Below are 25,703 nucleotides of genomic sequence, written 5' to 3' on the forward strand. Positions count from 1 at the left end.
CATCTTACCTCCCCTTCTCCAACCTTTGGTATTGATCCTGTAACTGTATGTGTTTGAGCTGTTCCAGACAGACTCTTGGCTGTTTCGCCTCACAGGTCTCTGTAACTGTAACAGATGCCTCCATCCAGGAACAACTACGCCATGATCTCACCATCCAACTGTTATGAGAGCAATACCACTCTTCCCATTTCCACAAAGACAAAAAGAAATCACTAGTAATGTATATGCATGGAACTGGCCATGCTTTTGATGTAAAACTGTCTTGTCTCGCACGGTCTTATGGTAAACCAAGTCACGCCACCAATAAAACTTGTGATGACTTGAGATTGTGACATTATTGCCTCTTCCTGCTTCCTGTGCTCTTGTGTACCATATTGCATGTTAAGGGCCTACCAATGCTCAAGGCATTATCTCTTCTGCTTCACTGTCATCCAGTATTGTGGCAATTTCCTTGAAAACTATACTAACCAAAATCAACTCTCTATTACTCTGACAACAAGCGCTGGTTAAAACTCTCACTTCATACATTTTGAATCAGTTCCCAGTAGTACTGAGAGGTCTAAAGGTCATCACAGAGATGCTTCTCCAACCTGACAAACTGTACAATGGCTGACTCACCTTTGTAGGCTTTTGAGCCTGAGGGGGCGGAGGTGGTAAAGAGGAGGCGGTGGAGGAGGCTGGGGTGCTAACATTGTTGCTCGTGCTGCTCGCTGGTGATGCTGAGGAAGCGAGGGAGGAGGCAGGGTGGGTGCTCAGGCCCTTAGATGGTGGCAGCTGGTTAGGGGGGGGCAGTGATGGCACTTTCAGAACTTCCTTTTGTGCTGCGAATTTCTCCTCCGTGGCATTGAGATCAGCCACCAAATCAGCCATGAGCGCATCCAAATCGCAGTCTTCCAGTTCATTGAGAGACTCTGATGTTAGAAAATAATCATGTTGTTCGTTAAGATCTGACCCAAGTACAGAATATCAGGACAAGTGCCAGATGATGACCTAATGAGGTGTCAGGGTTAGGTGGTATCTTTTGTCACATGAGGAGACAGCAGTTCTTAATGGAGACATTGTTTTTTTTTTTAAATACGTGCTTTCCCCTCTGAACATTAAGAACTTTTTTTTTTACAAGTTCACCTCTCTTTCTTTTATAATAACAACTAAAGGCTCTGGTAGAAGTCATCCAGTTGTAACATTTATGTTTAATATGGCACATGGCCGTTTACAAATAAAAAAAATAAAAAAGGCATTTCTTAAGGCCAGGCTAAAGCATAAGGAAATTAATAATTAGCCATTTTCAACATAAAATAATCGTACATTTTGTACAGACATTTTTGGTCCCCAGAAGATGAATTCCACTAACTTTGGAAGTTGCTGTTTCCCCGGACTTTGATATTTGGGATTCAGAGAGAACTGTCTCAAAATTATGAATGGATTGTCCGGCCATTTGACATTTCATTTCCCCCTCAGGATGAATCAAAATGAATTTGGTGGACCACCAAAGTTATTTTGATCAACCACCATCAGGTTTAAATGTCATTTGTCTATTACTTTGGTTTATTGTAACATAGCTGCTAAAATAATGACTTGAGTCATAAGAGTCTCTGATTAGAGTCACTGAATGAGCTAAAGCTCAACTGGCTATTTGTTTTGTTTCTTTAGGAAATTGTTGTTTTTGTTTTGTGTCTTTTTTTCTGTCAATCTGATTACTCTGAATGATCATATTGAAAAATTGATTGAAGTATAAGGAAAAAAAGTCAAGCACCTTATTATTTTAATTTATCGAATATTTTTGTCTTTTTTTTTTTTTTTCCTGCATTTATCTTGTCTTTTGATGTGTGCTTGTTAATTGATGGTTAGACCCGATCTGTCATGTATTTGTTCGGTTGTTTGTTTTGTTGTTTGTGGAATGTACTTTTTGTGGGATAAAAAACACACACACACTTTAACAACACCTGCTAAACATCAGCAAGCTATTGTTGTCATTGTGACTTGTTGATGTCATTTAGCTTAAAGCACCGCTTAGAGGTCATGGATTTATTTTGCGATAAATTGTCATTCAGTAAGATGTGAGAAGATGTGTCTCTGTGAATTAAATTGTGGGGAAGAGCAAATTAGCAAATCAGCCTGATTTGACAGGACTGAAGTACTTAATGACATGCAGGGCAACAGGGAAGGGGAGACTTTAAGTAGAGTAATTACAACAGATGCTGCGAGCTTGCTTTAACATTAACCTGCTTGTTTTACAGCCCATATAAGCCAGAGGCAAACACACTCAGTAATTGCAATGACCTCCATCTTTATCTATCAACAGTAGCCAGATACACTGCGGAGCAACTAAATGCTGAATTTCTACCTCTTTTACATCATTGCCAGTAATCTGGATCAGCCTCCAGATAACTGATGAAACATGCAATTTGTTATTGGTTGCTGCACAACTGCTGTGTTGTAGAGAGCTGTTGTGGAAAAGCTTAACATTTAGCTCTTTGAAGTAATTTTACACACAGAAAAAATGTTAAGTTACCATTCAGGTCGGTATCAAAAGAGTAGTTGACTTCCTTTTTGGTGCTGGGGAGAGACGCAGGAGGTACTGTTTCCTGTCCGAGACTCTGCGGGGAAGAATGAACAAGGCAGTGTGTGTTTATAAGAGCATGGATATAATATCTGTACTGACCCCCTGAGGCTCAGCGAGTTAATCCAACACATTCTGAAACAGGAACTGTCCCCAAAAATTATGTATGAAAGAAGAATGTTTACATGTGTAACGTTACATCTGTTTTTAGGTATTACACCTAAAAGAGCTCTTATATGTTACATTAAGCTCCCCCCACCCCCATTGTAGAAGTGATTCAAAATGGCGGGTGGGTTGGAAAACAAAATCAAAGTGGTCAGCAAGGTTTTTCACCAAGAAAAACAATGGGTAATCTCTGGCTGGTTCATGCCATTTGATTTGACCTCCCCTGCAGAAGAGAGTCTAATTTATGGTTGTTAGATGACCACAAAGAGTGTTGTGTTGTCCCCCCCCCGCCCCACCCTGCTGTGTCTGCCAGTCTAGAGTGTCTGGGTGATCGATGGTGGGTTTAAGTGAGTTTGTCGTCGAAGAAGAAAAGTCTGTCCAAGGTGAGAGAATTAACCATGGGCTGTCTGGAGAAAATATGTTGCTGTGTCCACTCACGGAAATTGTGTGTAACATTGTTCATTAAAACCTGTTTTATTGCAAAAATAAAAAGGATCCGATGCACTCTGTGCTTTGACAGCAAAAAAAAGGTAAGTTCCTGTTATGCTTTACACTGTAAAATTGTAAAATCCTGTCATTTTTTTTGAATTGGCCTGTTGGCCTGTTGTTGTCATGTATTAACAATACTCAAATTACCTGCAGACAAAAACTGTTTTTAAACGGCATCTGATTATTGCCACTCATTGTTGTGGCCAATGAAACAAAGTGAAACTAAAAGGTTAATGTTGTTCCATATAAAACTCTAGGCTATTATGATTCCATCCACTCTTCAAAGTGTTTTCACATTTTACCAGTCCTTTTAAAAATAAGTTCCTTTTTCTCTTTACTTTTCCACTTTCTTTTTCTTTAGTTTTCATGTTTGTTTTGCCATTGCCTGCTTTTATTCCAGAAATGACCTTTGTTAGTAGATTTGTTACAAACTGCTCTGAGCAACTGATTGGAAATACACATCTATGCTAACAATAATAAAAACAAACATAAAAAAACACAATCCTTATCAATATGGATTTAATGTTTAAAAGACTAGTATTAGACATTTATTTCTGTCCCAAACGTAAACAGCAATGAGGTTGAATACTTCTTACATAAGTAAAGAGTGATAATTAAAAAGGACCCAGGGAAATAAATAAAAGAAAAAGCCTTCAGATGTGATGTGAAGTGCTCGACTACACTGTGTGACTGTAGCTGTCATGACACCCGTCTAAGCTCACCTGAGTGAGGAGGTCCATCTCCCCCAGCAGGTCACTGAACATGGCGTCAATGTCGTCCATCTGTTTAAAGCAACAACAGTGTGTCAGACACCAAAAAATAATACTCAAAGATCAGAATGACGAAAAACGGATTGTCCACTGTTCGAGCACCGTGTGTATCAGTGAATGTATTGATTGCTTCTGCAAGGAAGAGAAGAGTTTAAACTGATTGGATATGGTTGTCATGACGAATGACAGTGAAGGAATGTGTGGAATGAAGAGGTAAACACATCTGAGTGGTGAAGCAACTGTTAAATACACATGCATGTGACACAGCCAGTGGTGAGACACAGTACTTTACTTTGAAAGGTGTGCAGTTGTATTAAGTGCCCTGAGGCCATGCTGTCATGCAGAACATCTCCAACCCAGACTGAAGGAAGAAAAGTAAGAATGCATTACTTCCAGGCATTCTTTTTTCGCCAGAACATGTTGCGTCTTGTTGCACATGTTGAACTAGAGAGTGAAATTGTGTTTTATTTTTGCATTTTCAGTCACTCAGAGGAAAAATTTACTTTTTTATTAACCGACCAGGGCCTCTAATTTATTTTTAGCCGGATGATTTTCTAACTCACCACTGCAATCAGTCTTTTGTCTTTAAATACCATTATGTGTTGAAATCATGAACTCCCATTACATTTTATTATTGTTTACAATGTGCAACATTTGTTTCAACCATTGGGACAACACCAATTCATTTCAAAATCTGTATACTAAAGAACTAAGATCTGAATTCTTGGCCACAAAAATTGACCCTGAAACATGCCAAGTCGTAAAGAATTTTAAACGATCAATAATAATAACATATGCATGCAGTATACTTTGCTTATTGTAGCTATCAATTGCTGGTCAAGTCTCAAGGCTCACAAACTTGTCTGCTTCAGATTCATATAGTTTATCCCAGACATTGTAGATTTTTTTTAGTCTAAAGTAGCAAAATAGCCGATGGAACGACTTTGTTTTCCTGAAATCAACTTCTGAAGATCCACTTGAGATTTCAATCTGTGATTATGTACAGTATGCTGTCTCTCACACATGTTTTATTTGAATCCCTATTTTCACAGAGCAAATGTTATGATGGGCTAGAATGTGCAGTCAAAGCAGACTCCCTGTTTTCTTACAGTGGAACATGACCAGTAGAGGGACGATGTCAGTGGGAGTTCATTCAGTCACAGTGGTGCTTTGACGGGGGTTTAACTTCACTAACTCCAGCAATCAAATGTGCTGTATTGTATCAGCGTGCCAGACAGTGACTGAGTCTGTAAGGGTATAGACATTAATAGACAGTAATAGACATTCAAAAGAAAATGGACTGCTGAACCACGCTGGTGTTTTAGTGTTATTCAAAAGATGAATCCCATTGACTCTGAAGTCAAAGTTTCTTCTTATCCAGTGAAATATCTCAAAATCTCCTGGATGGATAGGCAAAAAAATAATGTCTACAGACATTCATGGTTTCCAGATGATCCCATGACTTTCATCTTGCGCCATCACGAAGTGAACATTTTAATTTGGTTTATTACCAAATACCTGCATTGATGATCAGCCTCACCTTTCTTTGTCAGAAAGGGCAAACGCAGTTTTCATTGTTGTACAATATTTAATTTACTTACTTTCATTCACATCCAAATACTTTGCGTTAGGTTTAGAACAAAACATGAATAAAACAGACAGCATTTTGTCCATTCAAGACAGTAGTATTTATAATGTCAGAGCAGTCTAGCTATGAGCGTGGTTGTATTTTTGTAAGAACAGTAATGGCTAACTGAGATACCTTAGTCCGCGGCTTTACTAATTTTGTAGCACAAAAGCATGATTAGTCAGAGTTTGGGTTGTTGCATAATGATTAATCATGGTTTAGCTGTAAGACATAAAACACTTTTACTTGAATATGAAGTTGTGTTCTGGTTATAGAAGAAGCTGGGGTCACGTTTGGTGTGGTTAAAGTTACAGAAACAATATATGGGCTATTATGAAATCTGCACATCTCAAACAGACCTCATGGTGGCTGCATACTTTTTACCCCCTGTTTTATGGGCCTTCTTGTTATTGTACCATTGGCCACTAACCTAAAAACTAAAATAAGCTCCACCCACTCATTAATTTCATTGGTTTAACTCAACCAATTTTCTCTCCATCAGAATAATGTTAACATGACAAAATCTTCAGTCTTCACTTTACCCCCTGATGTTATGGTAAATACATATGAAAATATTATTTCAAAAAAAAAGTCCAACTTGCTGCTTTTACTCATCACATTTTGGAATCTGTTTAGTCAAAAGAAAAACTTCTTCAGAGATTTAATCAAAAGCATAATAAGAAACTTGGGGCAAACCCTCAGTCACAGGAGACAAGAGTGATTGATTGTGTTCCAGGCAAGAGTTCACACAGTGCTGTGACATGATGTTTTTCATTTGAATGTGAAATGGATCAATATCGTTCCAACATCTAACACATGGTGTGTGCATGTATGGTTTGAAACTTATAAAAACTGTATCTTCTCCTTCAATAAATGAGTTTGTGCTGTAGATTAAGTATTTTCCGGAATGACTAAACTTCTCCGCATGTCATGCAGTTATTCCTATGTGACTAGTGTATGTGTGGGTCTTTTTAACTGTTGTAGCATGTGAGCCCACCCCTCCACCCCTTTACAAGAATGGTTATGCCAAAGGAGGAAGTGGTAAAGGGTGTACTTCCTGCCACTTGCAATGTTGAAATAGTTTAGGAAATGTTGCAATGACAAGCCACCTGTGACCTTAATGCCGCCGTTTCCTTCACTCACATGATGTCACATTGTACTGGTCTGAAAACATCATTTACATGGACCTACGTAACGTTCTGTATGTAACATTCTGCATAATGACAAAACAATATGTGTAGTGTCACCTCACATTGGGTTATTTATCTTCATTTAAAAAAAATATTTGACTATTTCAATCTTGCTATTTTATGTTTGTTATTCATACTGTCATCATGGCAGCTACTAAACTGTGTTTCACTGCTGAAAACAATGAAAATAAAGATCTGTTCTATTCTAACATAACGTTTAGCAATTCTCAAAAATGCAAAACCTGACATAAAACATGTAAAAAAAACTGTTATTATAACCACTCCTTAATTATTTTCATTCGCCTTTTCGCCCTGTGGTATCATATTTTCTGTAGGGCCATGACAACCTCAAATCAACAGACCTCAATGTAACAACCCACAAAGGTGTTCTACGTGGGTTGTTACAGTGAGGTCTGTCTGCGACCGTCTATGTGTATTCTTAAAGTCACACAAGGACAACTTTAGTGACAGTCAGGTCACTCTCTGGCAGCTGCTTTTAGAGGCCAAAGGCATTAAATGAAGAATTTGCAACTCTCGTACAGTAAAGAGAAGTCAGAGGGACTGCAGCATTGGCCAGACCTTGAAAACAAAAAAGCATCTGCTGATGGAGGCAAAAGCTGCTGAGCGTTTAGAATTACTTCTTCCGCAAATAGTAAATGCACAATTGTATTCATGTCTTACTCCACGGCAATTAGCTTAGCCTAGCATAAAGTCTGGAAAACATAGCATGGCAGCTGTTTGCCCTCATTTCCTGTCTTTTTGCTAAGTTAGGCTAAATATCTTCTTTAGCTTTATATTTTATACAGACATATGAGTGGTATAAATCTTGTCATTGAACCCTCAGAGAGAAAGCAATTAAGCTCATTTCCTAACATGTCCATAAATAAAAAAAATAAAAATAAATGGCTTAAGATATAAAAAATGACATGGATCTGTTTTGAAATCATACAAAAGATTTTATCAGCAATGCTGGGAAACCTTCATAGTTTGAAGCGAAAGTTTGGCAATAACTAATGCTATTTGAAAGAACCATTACTGATGCATAAAGTGCTCTGAAGTGTGCTGACTTTTCGATTAAAATGGCACAATTTGAGGACAAGTGTAGATTGCCCTCTGCAAAGGGAGATGGAGAGAATAATGGTATCATTTAATTTCCCTTCAATAACCACATTTACTGTCAAACAAAGTGAATGTTTGGGTTAATATTCACATTATGTTGGATAAGGTTGCAGCCTGAAGAAGGAAGACAATCGTGAAAGTATGTCGCTGCCTCTTTGCCCCGTTTTCATTTTCTTCCTTGAAACCACTCTATAAATATGTGATTTGTCAGCATTTACAAATATTACTGGAAACACTCTGGCATGAAATCTGGCGCCCTTTGGAAACCACACAATGCTTTTTAAAAACACACCATTCTTCTTCTGATAGCCAAAGAAAGACAAAGACAAAAGTATTGCATGCAAGCGACTTCTACATTCCTCCAGAAAACAAATCCTAAATAAACTCAGATATTTTTCAACTTGTTAAGTCCACACACATCACTCAAGTTTCAGACGAGAAAATGGAAACCAGACAACAACCCTAAGTGGCTGTATTGAAGAACAGCATGTTTACGATAATGTATAGAAACTCCCTCTCTTACTCGGCTCGAATATCTTTAATTGGGTCTTTGGCAGATGAGTTTACAGAACTGGATGTACTCCACAGTAAAGTTGGCAAATGGTCGGCAGCAGAAATAAAGCACTGAAGAGCAGTTAGAATCGTAACCGACATTTAACAATACATACGATTGTGTGTTTGCTGAAGGAAGTTTGTGGTTTTGTAGAATACAAACATGGACACTTTTTTTCAACTAAGGTTATATTTACATGGGGAAATTAAGAATCCAACCTTTAGATTACTTTTTTTTTCTAAAAAAAAAAAAACTCTGCGCATGAGTCATTGATAGTCTGTCTAAACATATATTGCAACGTTTCCTGGCCTCCTCAGCAGTCAAAATCAGAAAAGGTTTTTACTCCATCTTTCCAAATAGACTCTTGCAGTGATATGCAGTTTATAAGTAACTCAGTCCTTTTTTCCTGTGACTTAATCTCATCTAAAAAAAAACAAATGTACATTATGTCCACATCATCAGTGACAACACTATTAGCTTTAAAAAGAGGGGCCAACCCTATCAGTTTCATGTGGTTATTGAGTCATACAGCAGTCTGAAACAAGAGCCGGGTCCACCCATTTGGAAAGTAGATGAACTAACACCCTTTTCATTATATTAAAATAGCCCAATGACCGCCTTATCGCTGTACAGCAACCAAATTAAGCCTTATGGTAAAAACATCTCAGGTGACAATAGCCATTTTGTTTCATTTTTCCACTATGACAACATAACTTAACAACTTTTAAAGGTCTGTAACGTATTAGGAGGAGGCTTTAAATCACAAAATTTGACATGATGTCTCAGATTTTCAGTCTAAATTATAAACATTTTTATGGTCCTTCCAGCATTTGTTTGACAGCCCAATCAATCAAAAAGTCATGCACGCTCAGAGGAAAGCAGCTATGGGTTTTTTACCGTTAACTGAAGGTACAACATCCAACTTGGCAGAAATGTAACTCACCTTTTTAAATGTATTAATCCTTGTTTCAGCGGTTAGTTTCAAGATAACAGCTTCATAGACATCAGTTCCTCCCTCAAATACTACTCTCTAATAAAGCTCAAGTCATTTACAGGCAGATTTGGGTGTGTGGATGTGGATTGCATCTAGCTCTTTTGACTGTTGACTTCTTCCTGCTTTATGCGGAAGTTCAGGTCCAGACCTGTCACTGCATTCCTTCCAAAAGCTCAGTACTTTCACAACAGCAGCGCTGGGCCGTCCCCCTTGACAGCTTCCATACATACACTATACTGCAAGTGCTTTAAACGTAGATAGATCAGGAGAAAACTACAGTCAAGTTTGCTGTGACATCCAATCATTGTGCTGATTGACAAGCACTTGAGTAGATGTGAAGTTTTTGGAATAAAAAAACTATAAGAAAGGTCTCGTGGGATAGAGAGAATGGCTGATTCAGCACAAGGAATGGGATGGTCTAGGTTAATGATTCACCACACTGAGGTCTTTAGACAGGAGTGGTAATGTGGCACGTCAAAGCAGTGAACACCAGACTCCAGCTGAGTTCCAGTGAACGAAATTATTCTGCAAAACATAGTGTCCACTCTAGAAAGATCCATAAATGTAGCCTTTTTTGCTGTACAACTTTTGCTTAAAATCGGGAAGGAATATCGTAAGACACTGGTGTGATGCAATGAGGTCAGTTATCTTCGGGGGGGTTATCTGACCAGGCAAACACAGATAGCTCTATTTTATTGCATTTCTCCTTGATAGTCGTCCTGGGAGGCCAAAAAAACAAGGTTTCATATCTCTTTTTTAAAAACCTTTCCTCAGCTTACAGAGGCGTCAAAATATAAGAAAAAAGTACAGTGAAATGATGAAGTGAGGATCATGGTGCAAAAAAAGAGGCCTAAAAGAACAGCTTTCCCTCATTTCCACTTTCTTTTTCAACCCCTTGATCTGTTTAAAAAAAATATGACTTTGCATTTACATTATTTTGCTATTATTAGCACTTCTGTGTCTTATTTACCCCCAAAGACCAGCCTCAGCTCCACTTGGAAAGGCAGACCACCCTCTCTGTGGCAAAATCCTGTCATCATACAGTAAAGCCAAACACCACAGGGGGAAACCAAGTAACCTTGAAAGCTTCCAAGAGCCTTTTGTGACTCGTGATATATTAAACAAACAGTCGGGGTACAGGCATGAGTCCCAAACCACCCTCATTTCCACTCTCAGGGTTTGACAAACAGATGGACACCATAGACAGCCTTCCATTAGCTGCAAGCATCTCCTAAACACAAGCCCACCGGTTTCTCTGAGAACATTTCTCAAGTAGATACACTGATTAACGGTTGTGTAGAACGGCAAAGAGTGGGGTGATTTTTCTGCTTTGTTGTGTCTTTGCAGTGACTCTTCAGCCACAAAGGTGGTCCAACAAAGTGGATATTAATCATGTTTTTGGCCCATGCATACTACAGCTCTAGGGTCAAGAAAGTGTAGAAGATTGCTATTTTTAGTGTATTTATTTTGGTTATAAAGTGTTGCAGAACCCCAGATGGTAAGGTGTGAGCTGTAAGAGAGGGCATACTGAAAAGCTATTAGAATCCATCATATTAAATCAGAGTGCTCCAACACACCTCTAAAAACCTTTCTCTGGCTTTTATGCACTAAAATAAAATGGGGTGATAATGACAAAACCACTGGGCAGCGTTGAAAACAAGAAAGCGTTTTGTAAAATGTAGTTCACAGTGATGATGTGAACAGCGATGCATTAGGAGTGTTGTAGTGCCCTCTGTTTGTACTCTGCTGTACTATACATTTCAACTCAGTGGGGGCGGAGAGCAGCCTGCACCACTTCTCTTTGTAGATCCACTCTACATGTTTACACCAGGAAAATAACCAACATTAAGCTGGATTGTTTCTGTGTATGCAACTAATTGAAGTTTCCAATCATGCCCTCCTGCTCTGCTTGGCAGGATTTATTTGCCAACAGAATCCAACAAACAACAAAACTGTGGTTTGTTTTTATTAACGTGAGTCAAACTTGCCTCTATGTAGGCCCATTCCTGCCCTTACATACTCATGGTAAATCAAAATGAATATTAAAACAACATTATGAGATAACAAATCAAGAGTATTAACTTTTTAGTCCAGATTATGAGAGAATACATTATAAAATAATTAGATATTAAATCCCAATTATGGGATACAAAGTCTACAAAAACACTGAATTAAGAAGCTTCTGTACTTGCCTGACATTGAAATAAAATCAAACAACAAATGACATCAGAACCTGCCAAACATCCCAGCACACATAAGCCTCAGATCCCCCCCGCTGGACATGGACAAAAAGAAAGGGTCCAAAAAAAACAGCTGTGGGTTTCACATTCCTGACTTCTGCCATAGTTCCTTTCAACAAAAGTTTGACCTCTGTTGGCTCCTTCTATAAAGAGGGGCGCTTTTGTGTTGACAAGGCCACCGTAACCTGAAGGACACTGGGTTGAGGACAAGCAGCTGTCTCAACATTTAGGATGTGTTAAACAAAAAACACTGACACTCTCTGTAACTCGGATGGTCATAAGGTCACAGGGATGTCAACAGTGATTAAAAAGAAAAGTGACAGTCATCCGGAACAAAGATGACAGAACTCGAAACAACTATTTGGGCAATCTATGGCATGTCCCTTTGTGTTTTTTTTCTTTTAAAATTAAAATGGGAGCCAATATTTCCATTAAGAAAATGTTTCATTCTGACTCTTTTTTTTTCCAACTCGATGGGGAATTCCTGTGTGGAGAAGAGGGAAGGGGAAGAAGGAAGGGGAAGGGTTAATGTGTGGCCGGGGAAACCTGATGCTAATTAAGTCTTAGGAATGCCACATCCAGACATTGTAGTGCAGAAGCCCTGAGAGTGGGTCAGGCATGGAGAGAGCCCGTGGTTGTGCGTGTGTCTAATGTTTTTATTCCGTACTGAGAGTCGGGAAAGCTAGTCTCACCGAACCCAGCTTAAGGTAACGTTCTGTCAAAACTCCATTTGTTTTCACTTGTGACGGAGAGGTTTCATCTGAAAGGAGAAGATCATTAAGAGACTTCTTTTAGTTAATTCACACAACAGTTTGAGATTTGTACAGGCTATTTGGGACTCAAAAGCTTAACTCATATGTTTCTTCTTTTGCAGGCAGAGAGAGAGATCTATAACTGAAAAATGGTTTTAGTAACACCAGTGCTGTTGCTGCTGTCTTTGGTATCCCTGCAAGCTGTCGCAGAGATTTGCCGGGGGGCGCACTGCTACGGCGCGGAAACCGGTGATCCAAGACCGTGCACCGGAGCGCACTGTCCGGGGAGTAGATCCTCCAGAACGCCGCGGCAGTTTAACCCGACAACGCAGGGGAGAGCGGCGCATAGAGTTGCCAGCCAACACCATGCGTACCCGAGCTATTCAAGAGCGGCATCGGAAGCCTATCCCGCTGTCCAGACACTTCGCGTGCGGCACAGTGACAGCGGCACACGTGTAAAAGCGCCTGAAGTTTTACCTGCGCGATGCACCGAAGCGGACTGCGCCGCTCTTGTGAAACAACTTCAGCCCACTAATGGCACCCAAGACTGTAGGGGAATCGAGTGCAGACTGCCACTGAGGATACGGCCAAAAGCTCGAGCTAAGTCTTGTGTGGGAGAGGGATGTAGTTCAGAGGAGAGCCAGCCTGTCCATCTGTCCGACAGAGCCGCACAGTTCCTGGGAGATTTTCCGGAGGTTGGATATCCGTCATCAGAACTTGGCGGCGCGCCTTTGGGTGTCCAGCTCACATGTGACATCAAGCCAGGTCTGCTATCATCGTTATTATCATCATCTTCTAAAATGTTAACCGTTGTTTTTTTGATAGTTACAGGCTAATTCACATCTTCTAAATGTCATTTGTCCACGATTGCGCACCACAGTGTGATATTTCTGGTTGAGTGACAAGTTTCAAAAGAACTTGATAAATTATCTTGCACTGAAAACAGTATGCCTATAACTTCACCAAAAGTAACCCTCATTTTCCACCAGTGATCCGCAAAATGGGATTGTCCTAAGGCAAAAGGAAGACTTTGTTGACCTTCAGTCCAAAAATGATATCTGCAGAGCAACTGAACTGGAAAAATGTCTCCAGTCAGTTGTCCAGAAAATGTGCTTTGATGTTAGTCCATACAGGAAACTTCCATTGCACTTGCCAACTAGGCCAATAAAGTGGGGTCACTGGGTGTTCACACTTTGTTCCAGCATTATTTGCAGAAAGAGTCTTAGTCTCATGTAATCACTTCCTCAACTGCTGTGTTCAATAGTAAAGCACTTGTCTGATCCCATCTTTCAGCTTGCATTATTTTCCCCACAGGGGAGAATGAAGTTCCCTCAGAAGATGCCCTCATCTTGCACCTCCAGCTGGCAAAGGGGCAGGAGAAGCTGGTGGAGGCCCTGCGAGGCCAGCAGATGGTCATCCGTGATCTGCAGCAGAAGCTCGCTGAACAACAGGAGGCGCTACTGTCCCAGCAGAGGGAGATCCTGGACCAGCAGCGGCGCATGTATGAGCAGATGGATGTGGTAAAGGCCCAGTACGGCCTCCTCTCAGACACCGTCAAACAGGTTTCCTTCCAGGGTCTTCAGGCTGAGCTGCAGAGCTACTTCGAGAGCCACCTGGCGGGTCTGCAGAGCCAGGCCCGCAACCACCTGCGGAAGCCCCATGCCGTGCACAAAATGGACATGGACTCAAAGGTGGTGGATGTAGTGGGAGAGCCTCATTTTCCTCAACCTCTGCTGGAATGCCCTTCAACCTGTGGGAAGGAGGAGTTCTGTGATTTTCAGAGGGACCCTCCTCAGTGTGAGAAATGCACCATGTGTCCACCGGGCTTCTTTCTGATCTCACAGTGTTCTGCTACCGCAGACAGGATGTGCCAGGTATGGTCCTTTAAATTACTGATACTGAGGGATGTTCACACACACACTTGTAGCTATATTTAAACGCACTGCTGGCTGTTTTCACAATGGTGTAACTGATACCTTTTCTATATTGATGCTATCTGTGATGTGTAAAAACCAAACCCCTGCACCCAAAAGTGTGAATGGGTTTCAGCTGATAACTCAGGGGTTTTCAAGCATACAGTATGGCAGGAAACATAGCAGTTCATTTGGAGTGTAAATATTATATAATAGTCATCCCTGATAAAAATAAATAAAACTAAGCAATCTGAAGTTTCAGTACAACCTATTTTTAACATTAAACAATATGTATTCATGATGATAATTTATGAATTGCAGGACAGAGATGAATGTCTTGAAGTACCAAACATTTGTGGAGAGCGAGTGAAGTGCCTTAATACTCCAGGTGAGTTCAACATTTTGCTTGTTTGTTTTAAAACTGTTTATTTTCTTATTGTAGTGGAATAAAATAATTTCTCTTAGTATTTCCTTTTAGAAAAAACTTTTCACTCCTTTGTTTCTCTATTCTCTCTGGTCTTTATCCCCACAGGGGGGTTCAGGTGTCTGGGAGTTTCGGAGAGAGAAGCAATGATGGGCTTGTGTGGTCACGACTACTTCTACAACCAGGAGTTGCAGGAGTGCCAGGCCTGTTTTGACTGTGATGGAGAGTCTGTGTCCTCTCCCTGCACAGCTATCAGTGACTCAGTCTGCGGCCAACCTTCAGAGAGCCGGCTCTCCCAGTCTTGGGGGGCCAATGTGGCAGTTCCCCCTGCAAGGACCTCTGGCGGCCACATCTTCCCCGGGTTTCAGCTAAACATCCAAGGCAGGGAGAGAATTGATCTGTTGGCCAACGAGGCGGGGCAGGTGACGTTCCTGCAGCATGGCCTGGTGTGGTTGGATCATAACTTTGCGATAAAACACAGCTGCAGGAACTTTCTTCAGGTAGGAATGAGGCTCAATGGAAGCCAGGAGGAGGAGGGCCGGGACCTCAGTGGTGTTCGCATCGAACAGCCGGACGGGAAGTACTTCCAGGGTGTCAGCGCCAGCATTGGAGTCGAGGTGGAGCCAAACCAAACTTTCACTCTGCTGCTCAAGAGTCCAAATCAACACTGCAACCAGAGCAAGGATCTTCACGTCTATGATATCACCACCCCTTCTTTCAGCTTGCTCTGGTTGTCGCATGACACCGGTGCTGTAGCTATGACGGCACAAATGTCCCTTTCGACCCATTACCAGACCAGCTACAGACCAACTTTCCGCCTGACCTCAGTGTCGGACCCATATATGATCATTCTAACCCACGACAACCGCGGAGTACGCTTCACAGAAAGTGGTGTTGTTAAGTTTGTCGTCCAACAGGCGCTTTACTCTATGGGCCACACTTGCATTCGGGAAGGTTTCTCCCTGATTGCCTACACCAACCACAACGGGACTGGCCAGGAGGTGATGCAAGCCTTCAAGACGGGCGTCAACTACAGGGACACCTCCATCACCCTTTCTGGCGCTGTAAGCGTAGCCAGCGGGGACACGCTTAGCTTTGAGATCACATCTCCGTCCCAGTGCAACATCCGCTACTTTGGGGACAGCACTGGGATCAGTATGCTGAGTCTTATCTGGATTCCCTCAGCAGTGTCGTCAGCCCTGACTGCTACCGTGTCCAGGACTGGTCTGCCTTTTGGAGCCGTCAGGAATAAGCCGCTGTCATTCCAGCAGATCAGCCCGGACACACCACAAGTTCATTTGGCCCACTCGGGGGAGCCAAACAGCCGGAAGAACTTTATATTCCATGAGAAAGGGACGGCGAACATAGCCCTCAACCTGAAGCTGATACACTCCTGCAATATTGTAAAACTCACTTTGCAGCGGGTTGAGAATCAAGGCCAGCAGGCGGGTCCTGTGGCTCAGCAGGTGGCTGGATATATGCCTGAAGGGAGCGAGTGGGCCAGTATCGGGCTGAGGGCCTCATTTCCGGTCCAGAACGGTACAGCGATATATGTTACTCTGGACTGCATCCGCGGACGGGTTAACCAGATAACACACGAGGGCGGCACTAACATTTCAGTCTTCTGGGTTGCAGTGTGATCCGAGAAGGGATGACACCTTAGTCATTAATATGATTTGTGAAAAAAAAGACAGTTTTGCACAATACTGAATTGCAGAGCAGATTAAAAAAATTACCAAATTAAGAGAGAAGACTAGATGAAAAACTATGTTCATCAACTATTACACACATTTTGTCATATTTTTGATTTAAATGTATGTTTCATCACCCCTTTAGACTTTTATTGTGAAATCCCTTTTGTGTATTATTAACATACATAAGTACTGCTTTTTCTTGAAGTACTTCGGCTGGTTGAGCAGTGACCAATTCTTCATTGTGCTGGTTTGATTGTGTGTGTGTCTGTACAGTGTGTGAGTGTGTGTACATACATGTGCAGTGATGCTTATATATTATGTATGAATGTATGTGTGTTTGTGTGACATTGGCATGCCTACTTTTCTATGAGTCGGTTAATATGTACAATATATCCTTCAATTCCTGCACATATGTAACTTGCGTACTGTAACAAACCTTTTGGTGTTATATCATTAGGCATTTTAAAATAGTTTGATATTTTGGGGGATATTATTCACTTTCTGGATGAGTTAAAGTAGATAGATGCCACCCACCAATATGAGTGGTATCAATCTTCTCGCTAGCCTTCAATGCTCTAAAAGAGCTACAATTATATGTAGTAAACTTTTATAAGTAGGATGTGGTATTTAATATTGTTTTTGATATTTATTTGCCTTTTATAAAACATAACATTTGTATTTACACTATTCAATACACATATTTGTAAGAAACGAGAAAGATATGTCATGTATAGCACTGAGTAGGCAGTATCAAAATGAAATACATAAACAGTGATAGCCTCTATCATCTGTTTATTTGCACACATATAGTTTATCTTAGTATTATGGAATGTGCAACCATCATACTTTGTTATTCTTTGCCTAAATGCTGTTTCACTGTGAAGAGTTGCCCATGCATATCCTTCCTAATTGCTTCTGTGTGTGTTCTGTCCTCTAAACAATTAGGAATAATTAAGTGTTTCAGGGAGTTGGCAGCGAAGCCGCCATTGACATTCTTCAGCTTTATTCTCACTTCATTATATTAAGTGATTTTCTTTGTTCTGAGGTTGGGCTTTCTGCACTCAATGCATGCATACTTGTTCAACACCAAATAAAATGTGCATATATTTTGCCAGAAAATAAGCTTTTCTCAAAGCTCGTTATTCCACGAGTTTTGAAGTCTAATTTAGCATGATTTAAAGCATTCCTAAATAGCCACATAATTTCACATCTCACATGATCTTACTCCCCTATCGTGCCATTATATAGTGGGTTTTAATAATTTTCCATCAAATTAAAGGGTAAAAGTTTACCATTCAGACATTACTCATTCCCTTTAATCTCAAACATACTGAATCTATTTTACAGCAACCTTATTCAACAGCTATAGGTGCCAAAATTGAAGACATAATATCTGGAAAATCATACACTGCGTATTCCTCTCAATTGGTCTTAATCAAGTTCAAATTCTTCTTCCAGCTATTACCTATAGCAAAGCTGTACTTTAGCTTAAACATAGCAAATAGCCTGTGAGTCAAGGGGGGAGGGGTGGGGGGGACGAGAGAGAGAGAGAGAGAGAGAGAGAGAGAGAGAAACAATCAAATGTTTCTGTCGGTTGCCTGAATTGAAAACAGGTGTTACAGTTGAGCAGTGTTCCAGATGTCTGACGCTGCAGATCAAATGAGACCCACAGCACTTGAAGAGTTTCAGAGACACCAGAGAGAGAGAGAGACACGAGAGAGAGAGAGAGAGAGAGAGACACGAGAGAGAGAGAGAGAGAGAGAGAGAGAGAGAGAGAGAGAGAGAGAGAGAGAGAGAAATTGCAGTGAAGAGAAAAAAAAAACTTTTCAAAAGGAATGTGTGTATTGAAAACTTTGTATTTTAACCTCCTCCAATCAATATTTTCTATATTCACCATGGTTTAAATGACTACATGTAATGCAAATGGGCTAACTTGTGGTGGAAAAGAGATATCAGCCAACTCTGTAGTTTACATTATCTCTACGACACTTTAGCTGGCCTCTTTAGTTGTGTTTTGGTTGTACGACCAACAAATTCAACAATCAACCCCATTTCCAGCAAATGTTTCCAGCTAAAAAGATGATACAGTGAGCTCACTTTATGTCACCCACCTATGGCACCAAATGGCAGACAGACAAAGTTAGGCCTTAGCTGGTGAAGCTTCAAAGTTATTTTCTCCTGGATTGGGAGGAGGCCAAAGCCAAAGAGTATGGAGTTACATTTATCAAGTGACCTGGAACATAAGTCAGGCAAATGATTGTTGTGGAAGTGGGATCCATCATGGTGCAACTCAGTCAATGAAAGTTTAGCTACTTTTGAGCTAATTATTTCACCCACTTTTTTGTAACCACCAACAGTTCATTAACTACCCAAATCTCAGACCACAGCACGGTTCTTGAGGAGCTAGTAGACTTAGAAGCATTCATTGATCACAACTATATGATCAACAGCGTAACGTAGAAACTACTTGCACTATGCTCAAGCTAGTCTATATCCACGATGTTCCACTTCCGCGATTGCTCCGGTGCCGCTGGAAATCCCTCCGGATAATGTTCTTTTTGGGCAGATGTCCGTTCTCAGCTTTCTTTGTGTTGGAATTTTAAACTCCGGTCAATTCATGATGGACAAAGGTCTGTCAAAGTGAGACTACGCTTGAGCAAGACTCCACAATCTAGCGAAAGAAAACCTCATCCACAGAGACAAGCAATCTGCGGACTACAGCTATCAAAGTTATTCATTAATAATCAAAAGATTAGAGCTCAAGCAGTATACTTGCCCTCAACATCCTAAAAACTGACTTAACACATTAATGCCAATTAATAACAGACACATGACTTTTCCATTTACTAGCACACAGTGGCAGTTTAATCATGTGACTGTTATCATGTGACCATTCCATTTATCCTAATGGGCACAGTAAATGTTGTGAAACTGTACTAGTTAAGGCAGAAAGAACTATTCTTCAGCCGTCTGTGTTTCTTCTTACGAGCAATTTGGCACTCACTTTTTCCCCTCATTTCTTTGTTTGCACTTGCGATAATTACTACAGCCACAAGAGGTTGCCGCCAAACGAGAAACTTAATTGTTGGTCATTATGAACTCCTTGTATAATTGACCCATACAGTCTGGGTGGGGACAGGCTGGTCTGCTGGTTTTATATAGGCAATTTATTGTTCACACATCAGCCTATACAACATCATAAGGCGGTAGTATGTGGTCTTAGGTTTGCTTACCCCAACATCTAACAACCATAGACTTCACAGTCTATGACTTCAACCTACAATAATATTCTTTGGTCACTGGGGGGCAGTGGAAAAAGTAAACACTCATTTTCTAAATTGATTTACAACTTTAGTTTTTGTCTAGGGGAACTCAAGAAGTAACCCAAAATGGTTACCTAAACCTTTGGAAAACAGGGAGTCAACTGCTGAGCCAATTCAAGTTAACAATGAATGATTCATTTACAGCAGACAAAAATGGTATGCAGTGATAAAGAAACTAAAATAGAAGTTAAATAACATGTCAAGGTCTCCAAGGCCAGAACAAACAAAACCACCACTCCCTAAAAAGAATGGAAGCTGAACTACAGACTTAAACAAAATACATTACATGTCATTCAGCTGACGCTTTTATCCAAAGCGACTTACAAGTGCTATATGTGTCAGAGGTTGCACGCGTCTAGAGACATGAGTCATCCACTGCGCCATCACCACCCCCACCACAAAATACTAATCTCCCTGGTTGTTCACAAAACAGGAGAATAAAACAAATGGTGGAGAAACTGCTACAAAGCTTCAGGTAACTGAGACTAATTTGCAAAGTAGGTACTATATCCGAAATGACACCAAAACAGAATAGGCATACCTGCTAACTATTAGCCGCACAACAGACCATGGCAAGAGGAAGGGGGAGAAACATTGGCTTCGGGAGCTGATATGCAGCTACGCTGATGATCAGATGGAGATCAGGTGTGGATGATCTGGGACCCCAGAGGGGCGTGGCACACCTGAAACACAGAGAAGGCAGCTCTCTTCCAAAAAGAACCCTAAGTGATAGACTATCAGACAAAATAGATTTAATGTTAAAGAAATACAACAACTTAATTTAAGACATGTGGGGTGTTGTAAGCAATTCTGATGCACATTCCATGTCAGAAGAAAAAAATCATGTTTTTACAGCCAAATGCTCTACTATGTTCACCAGTTAGTCGCTAACTGTGCCTGTCTGCTCAGCAGGTACTGTACAGTGTGTTTTGACTGCTGCAGCCAAAAATTACTCAATGAGAGCGACGAGAGTCAACCAAATTAATGAAGTTGCGGGGCCACAAAAACCAAAACAATGAGCCACAAAGCTCCATAGCTGAGGGGAACCACAGCCTGTGGATAATCCTCTGTGGGTTCATCCATTGATACATTGTATATATACAAAATATTGATCCCAGCAGCTCTAAATGAGCTATATACTAATGCCACATTCATATTTCATACACACATAAAACCAAGAGTTAATTCAAATTTAGCACGGATCTGTCACCTCAGTCAAAATAATTGCATCAACCAAAGAATTTGTAAATTCAATCAAAAAATGTGATGTGAAAACACAAAACGTGTTGTGCAGTTTGATGAGCTGAAGAATTGCATGCCAGTGCATCTGCTGCAAAACAGAGAAAGATCATTCATCACCGCAATGCATCTGTTGTGAGTTTATTTGCTTTCTGAGGGTGTTTGGAGTTCACTCAGTCAATGGCATGCAAGGACGTTACTTTAACCCAACACACATTAGTGATGAGTGCAAAAGCACAACTGTTTCCACTGCTAAACTATCCAATTCCTTAGTATTTCACGTAATACTGTAAAATGTGCATCTGCATCATTTTTTCCTGTGTGCTGAAACCCAATGCAAAACAGCATAATGTTAACATACAAATCAGTCGCAGTGATTTGTGGTCGAGGTGAACACCCTCCTAACCCAAAGCTGGCCCCAGTCTGCCCCGATGTTGACTTAACAAGGACAAAGCCGGAGACAGGCTTGCTTTAATCAAAAGTGGATGTTACTGTAAGAGCCAAGGCCTCTTGTCTACAAGGAAATGTTCAGACCATGTATTCAGGTTTGAAGCTGCAGTCCTCCGTTGTGTGTTACACTGGTACTTGACAGTGGATTTATGGGGTGCGAAGACAGTTTATAATGATGTTGATTCTTTATCCAGCTTGATGGATTCTTTAGAGTCTAAATATGGAAATTAAAGCCATTGGGCCTTTGAAATGTCTACATTTTGGAAGTTTTTGCCTGCTACATTGAGGTAAAGCCGGAAACCACTCACTGTACAATGTGTGTTAAAAAAAAGTTTGGTACTAAAAGAATCACTGATAACATCTTTTAAAGGTTGTGCCAAAAACTTGTAATCATGTGCAGGAACTAGTTAGATGACACCACTGAGGATAATTCCTTTAGAAAGGAAACTGAGTTTTGTAATTTGTGCCTAAATTGAATACAAAGGAATGAAGCTACATCATTCAGCTGGTAAAACTCCAGATGATGTTTGTTATAAGCGCTTTCATCTCTTTGGAGTTGAAAGAGAGGTGTTACTTTTCCTTTTCCTCATAACAGGCTGATGATTGAGGTTCAAAAATGTTGACAAAAGTAATGGCAATTTGCATTTACAGTAGAATACACTTTGTTTTGCTGCATTCTAACAGGTTTAACGTTTATCATTATCCGTTCTTTGTTTTAGTTTTAGCATGCAAACATTTGCTAAGGCCAATGAAGACGTCATAAGGATGTCGTTTTGCAGGTATCTGGTCATGAACCAAAGTATTGGACAAATTATATTTTTACCTGATAATGGCACTCAATGAAAAGTCAGGGGATCATCAAAGATTACACAAACTTCACAGCAAACCCTTCAAACGTTCCAGACATTTTACTCAAAAGCACAAATGCCAACATCATGGTGGCGCTGAAGGAAAAGTCAGGAAATCACCAAACTCAATGTGAATCCTCAGGGAGCCATGGATGTCAGTACAAAATCTCATGAAAATCGATGAAATAATAGTTGAGATATTCCACTCTAAACCGAGCTATTGACATAAATCCATGGAGCCAAGAAGCTAGCGTGGCAAAAAATGTGGTTTGTTGTCTCAAATCACTAAGTGCTCTTTGTCTTCCTCAGCCTTTGGGAGAAGTTAGTCTAACTAAAAGTCCAATATGTGTCTTACTGAGATGCGTCTGGGCTTAGGTGCAAAACCCCTTCATCCATTTCTCAGGGTTCTTAGTAGCTGGTTGTTCTCCATCATCCTCGCCTTCTTGCATATCCGCTCATCTGTCGCAATCTCCTCCCCTCCTTCGTCCATCTGTGCCGGCGTTTTTCTCCTCATTAGAGAGGTTACTGATGCATGAGGGAATGGGCTGGCAGGCCAGTAGCCACATCAACAAACGTGGGATTCATATTAAGCGGGATGTGAAAAGTTTCTCGGTCTGACCAACACAAAGGCAGGTGATCACCGTCCAAGCTCTTTAAATTCTTATGATTTTCTGTGTCCTTGAACAGGGGAAAGTCCATTGAGTAATACTGTATAGAGAAAAGAGTTTCTTTCATAGTACAGCAAACGCAATACTTACTTTATTTAGGATATTTTGGATAGCTGAAACCTATACTGGCACTGAAAATAATGGTGCTGGACATGCTATATCTCTCTTTTCCAGACTTGGCAAGGGCTCTGCATAGTTTCCTCCAATGTCTGGTAAATTCCTTGATCACCAGGAATGCAGCATTTAATTTTCTTGTTCTTTACCTGACCTTAATAATTTCTGCATCAAGGGCAATCTGAAACACCAAAGCCATGGGGATCTGTCTGGGTGTGGAAATAAATACCTCTGTGTGTGTGTGTGTGTGTGTGTGTGTGTGTGTGTGTGTGTGTGTGTGTGTGTGTGTGTGTGTGTCTACAATATACACATGTAAATGCAAAAGGGAGAAAGGCCTGTCTTACTGTCTTCCTGAAGAGGTCATTTAAAGCCTTCATGATGAAGTTAGGTTGGCTGAATGTGAGCGAGTAGGTCCCTCTGGTGTATATTTAATCGGCGGAGAGATGCTCTCTTACTCATATCAACTCCCCGGTGGTCCATGAGGTTAATTGCTTTCTCTGGCAGGCGCTTACAGATTAACTATCTCACTGAATGCATCCATACAAATGACTCTGCATGTACCACAATAAGGAGTGGCATGTGTGTGTGCGTGTGTGTGTGTGTGTGTGTGTGTGGTGCACCGCGAGGTCAGAGACGCTAATGAGTGTGACTGACTTTGACTAAGGAAGTGTACCCAACAGAATATCTTTGGCTTTAGATTGTAATAGTACAATGTTTATATCATTGTAGCAGATATTACCCAGAAAGCATGGATTTGGTGATTTCCAGGTGAAAAGATTTATCATTTTATTCCCAGAGTACTTTTTGGTAGAAAATTTAAAGTTAAGCCCGGGAAAATTCCAATTTATAACACTTTTGGTCTTGTTGATGTAGTTAGCAAGTAGTTAGATAGCACATCCACAGATAAGGAGAAAGATATATTAGCTCTGCTTGTAGCAAGGCTAGTAGCTAACTGTTTGTATTCTGTTTGGTGCTGAGCAGGTAGCTCACAGTGGGTTTCTCAGAGCTTTTTTTCATTGAAAACAGCTATGTTCTATGTCTGGAAACAACACTATGAGATCGATGAGAGTGAATCAAAACAGAAACATCAAAATAATGAGTTGGAACACACTGAAACGTAGACATACTCCTGGTTTGACAGACGATAAATAACCGTAACTTTTTCTGCCGTCAACCGAGCATGCAGCCTTTCCCCTAAGGTGACCACGCTTTCATGTGTTAGCTGAGCAGTGTCAAAGTGAAACCAAACACTAACAGATGACCTACCAGCTTCTGGGCTGACATTAGGGCAGAGGCAGAGTTCAGGCTCAGCAGACTGTGAGGTAAAAGCCACCAACTCCAACAGACACCAACATCTGGCGTGGCTTAGCTGCCCCACACACACACACACACACACACACACACACACACACACACAAACACACACACATACACACACACACACACACACACACACACACAGAGTCTGTTTTCAGGAAAGATTTCAGTCGTTTATAGAAGCACGAGAATCCTTTTGGTCTTTCTGTCAAAATGCTTTGGTAAGCCTCTTTCAAGCCAGCCACCCTGACTTTACCATATGTTGGTTTGCTCGTAAATCACCGCAGAGTTTGAGAAAAGAGTAACTTCTTTGAATCACTTTATGACATGTTTGCTACATTTCTCCTATCTGTTTGGATTGAGCGGCTCGTCTCTGTGTAATCACATGTAGGATTAGAGCGCCGGGGCTTTTAAAGGCCTGTGATGTGCTCCACATGGTCGGGGTTGCAAACACTGAGCAGATCCAGGTGACGCTGGTGATAAACTGCTCGTGTGGGAACATCTCTGATCCCTGACAGGAAGAGAACTTGCAGCGTGAATCTCAGAGAAATTGTGAGACTTGGTCATTATTCTTATTATTCCTTGAGTTAATTTGTAATCTGTTAAGCAGTGATGAATATGTTTACACTCTGTGGAATACAGAGCTGCCTGTCAGGACGATAACAGTCAAACTTGATTGAAATTAATTTGGTCCCTTGACACCAACAGAATCCCAAATGTGATGTCAAGAGTACACATAGATAATTTCTGGATGATAGTTAATGGGGGCTAAGCTGACAAGTCATTTTGTGTCTGTATGGCTCTGCAGCAAGAAGAGTGGATTGTAGAACTCCCCGTGTGGGGAGGATAGCTCACGTGATGATTTCATGTGTGCGTGTGCATGCTGTGCTTTTGAGGCTTTGTCCATTCATTTATGTGTCAGTGCATTTGACAGCATATATACAAACTAAAAGCCTTGGTGCATTCCTTGCCAACCTCCTTTCCCTCCAAAAAATGAAATTACCAATTCATGTTCAATTCAACAATAACTAAGAAATGCTTTGATGGCCTTCCTCTACTAACAGCAGTACTGGGTACTAGGTATCGTATTTGTACCTGTACCCCCCTCAATGTAAGGTGCCAATCTTATTTATATAATTATGGGTAGACTAAATATTCTCGGTTTAATGCAGTACAGCAGTGATCATCAACTGGCGGCCCGCGGGCCGAATGCGGCCCGCCAAGCCGTTCGATCCGGCCCCGCAACTGGATTCC

The 25,703-nt window shown here is 40.9% G+C and overlaps 2 protein-coding genes across 3 annotated transcripts in view; one reads left to right on the forward strand and one right to left on the reverse strand.

Annotated features, from left to right (window-relative positions):
* apbb1ip (amyloid beta (A4) precursor protein-binding, family B, member 1 interacting protein) overlaps nt 1-9,658 on the reverse strand; it is a 32,265-nt gene extending 22,607 nt beyond the window's left edge. For both annotated transcript variants that reach the window (XM_034862603.1, XM_034862602.1), the window contains exons 1-4: nt 9,417-9,658; nt 3,937-3,996; nt 2,513-2,597; nt 619-911 (exon numbers count right to left, since the gene is read on the reverse strand). In XM_034862603.1, the coding sequence (XP_034718494.1) occupies nt 619-911; nt 2,513-2,597; nt 3,937-3,996 (438 nt within the window). In that variant the 5' untranslated portion in view covers nt 9,417-9,658. The remainder of the gene's footprint in view (nt 1-618; nt 912-2,512; nt 2,598-3,936; nt 3,997-9,416) is intronic.
* Nucleotides 9,659-12,305: 2,647 nt separating this feature from the next.
* Nucleotides 12,306-17,051, forward strand: si:ch211-37e10.2. The gene is made up of 5 exons (XM_034862454.1): nt 12,306-12,414; nt 12,582-13,224; nt 13,774-14,333; nt 14,694-14,760; nt 14,905-17,051. The coding sequence occupies exons 2-5, from the start codon at nt 12,609-12,611 to the stop codon at nt 16,434-16,436; spliced, it is 2,775 nt and encodes a 924-aa protein (XP_034718345.1). The 5' UTR covers nt 12,306-12,414; nt 12,582-12,608; the 3' UTR covers nt 16,437-17,051.
* The last annotated feature ends 8,652 nt before the right edge of the window (nt 17,052-25,703 follow it).

This window comes from Etheostoma cragini, chromosome 22 (assembly GCF_013103735.1).
Source record: "Etheostoma cragini isolate CJK2018 chromosome 22, CSU_Ecrag_1.0, whole genome shotgun sequence".
Classification (NCBI taxonomy): domain Eukaryota; kingdom Metazoa; phylum Chordata; class Actinopteri; order Perciformes; family Percidae; genus Etheostoma; species Etheostoma cragini.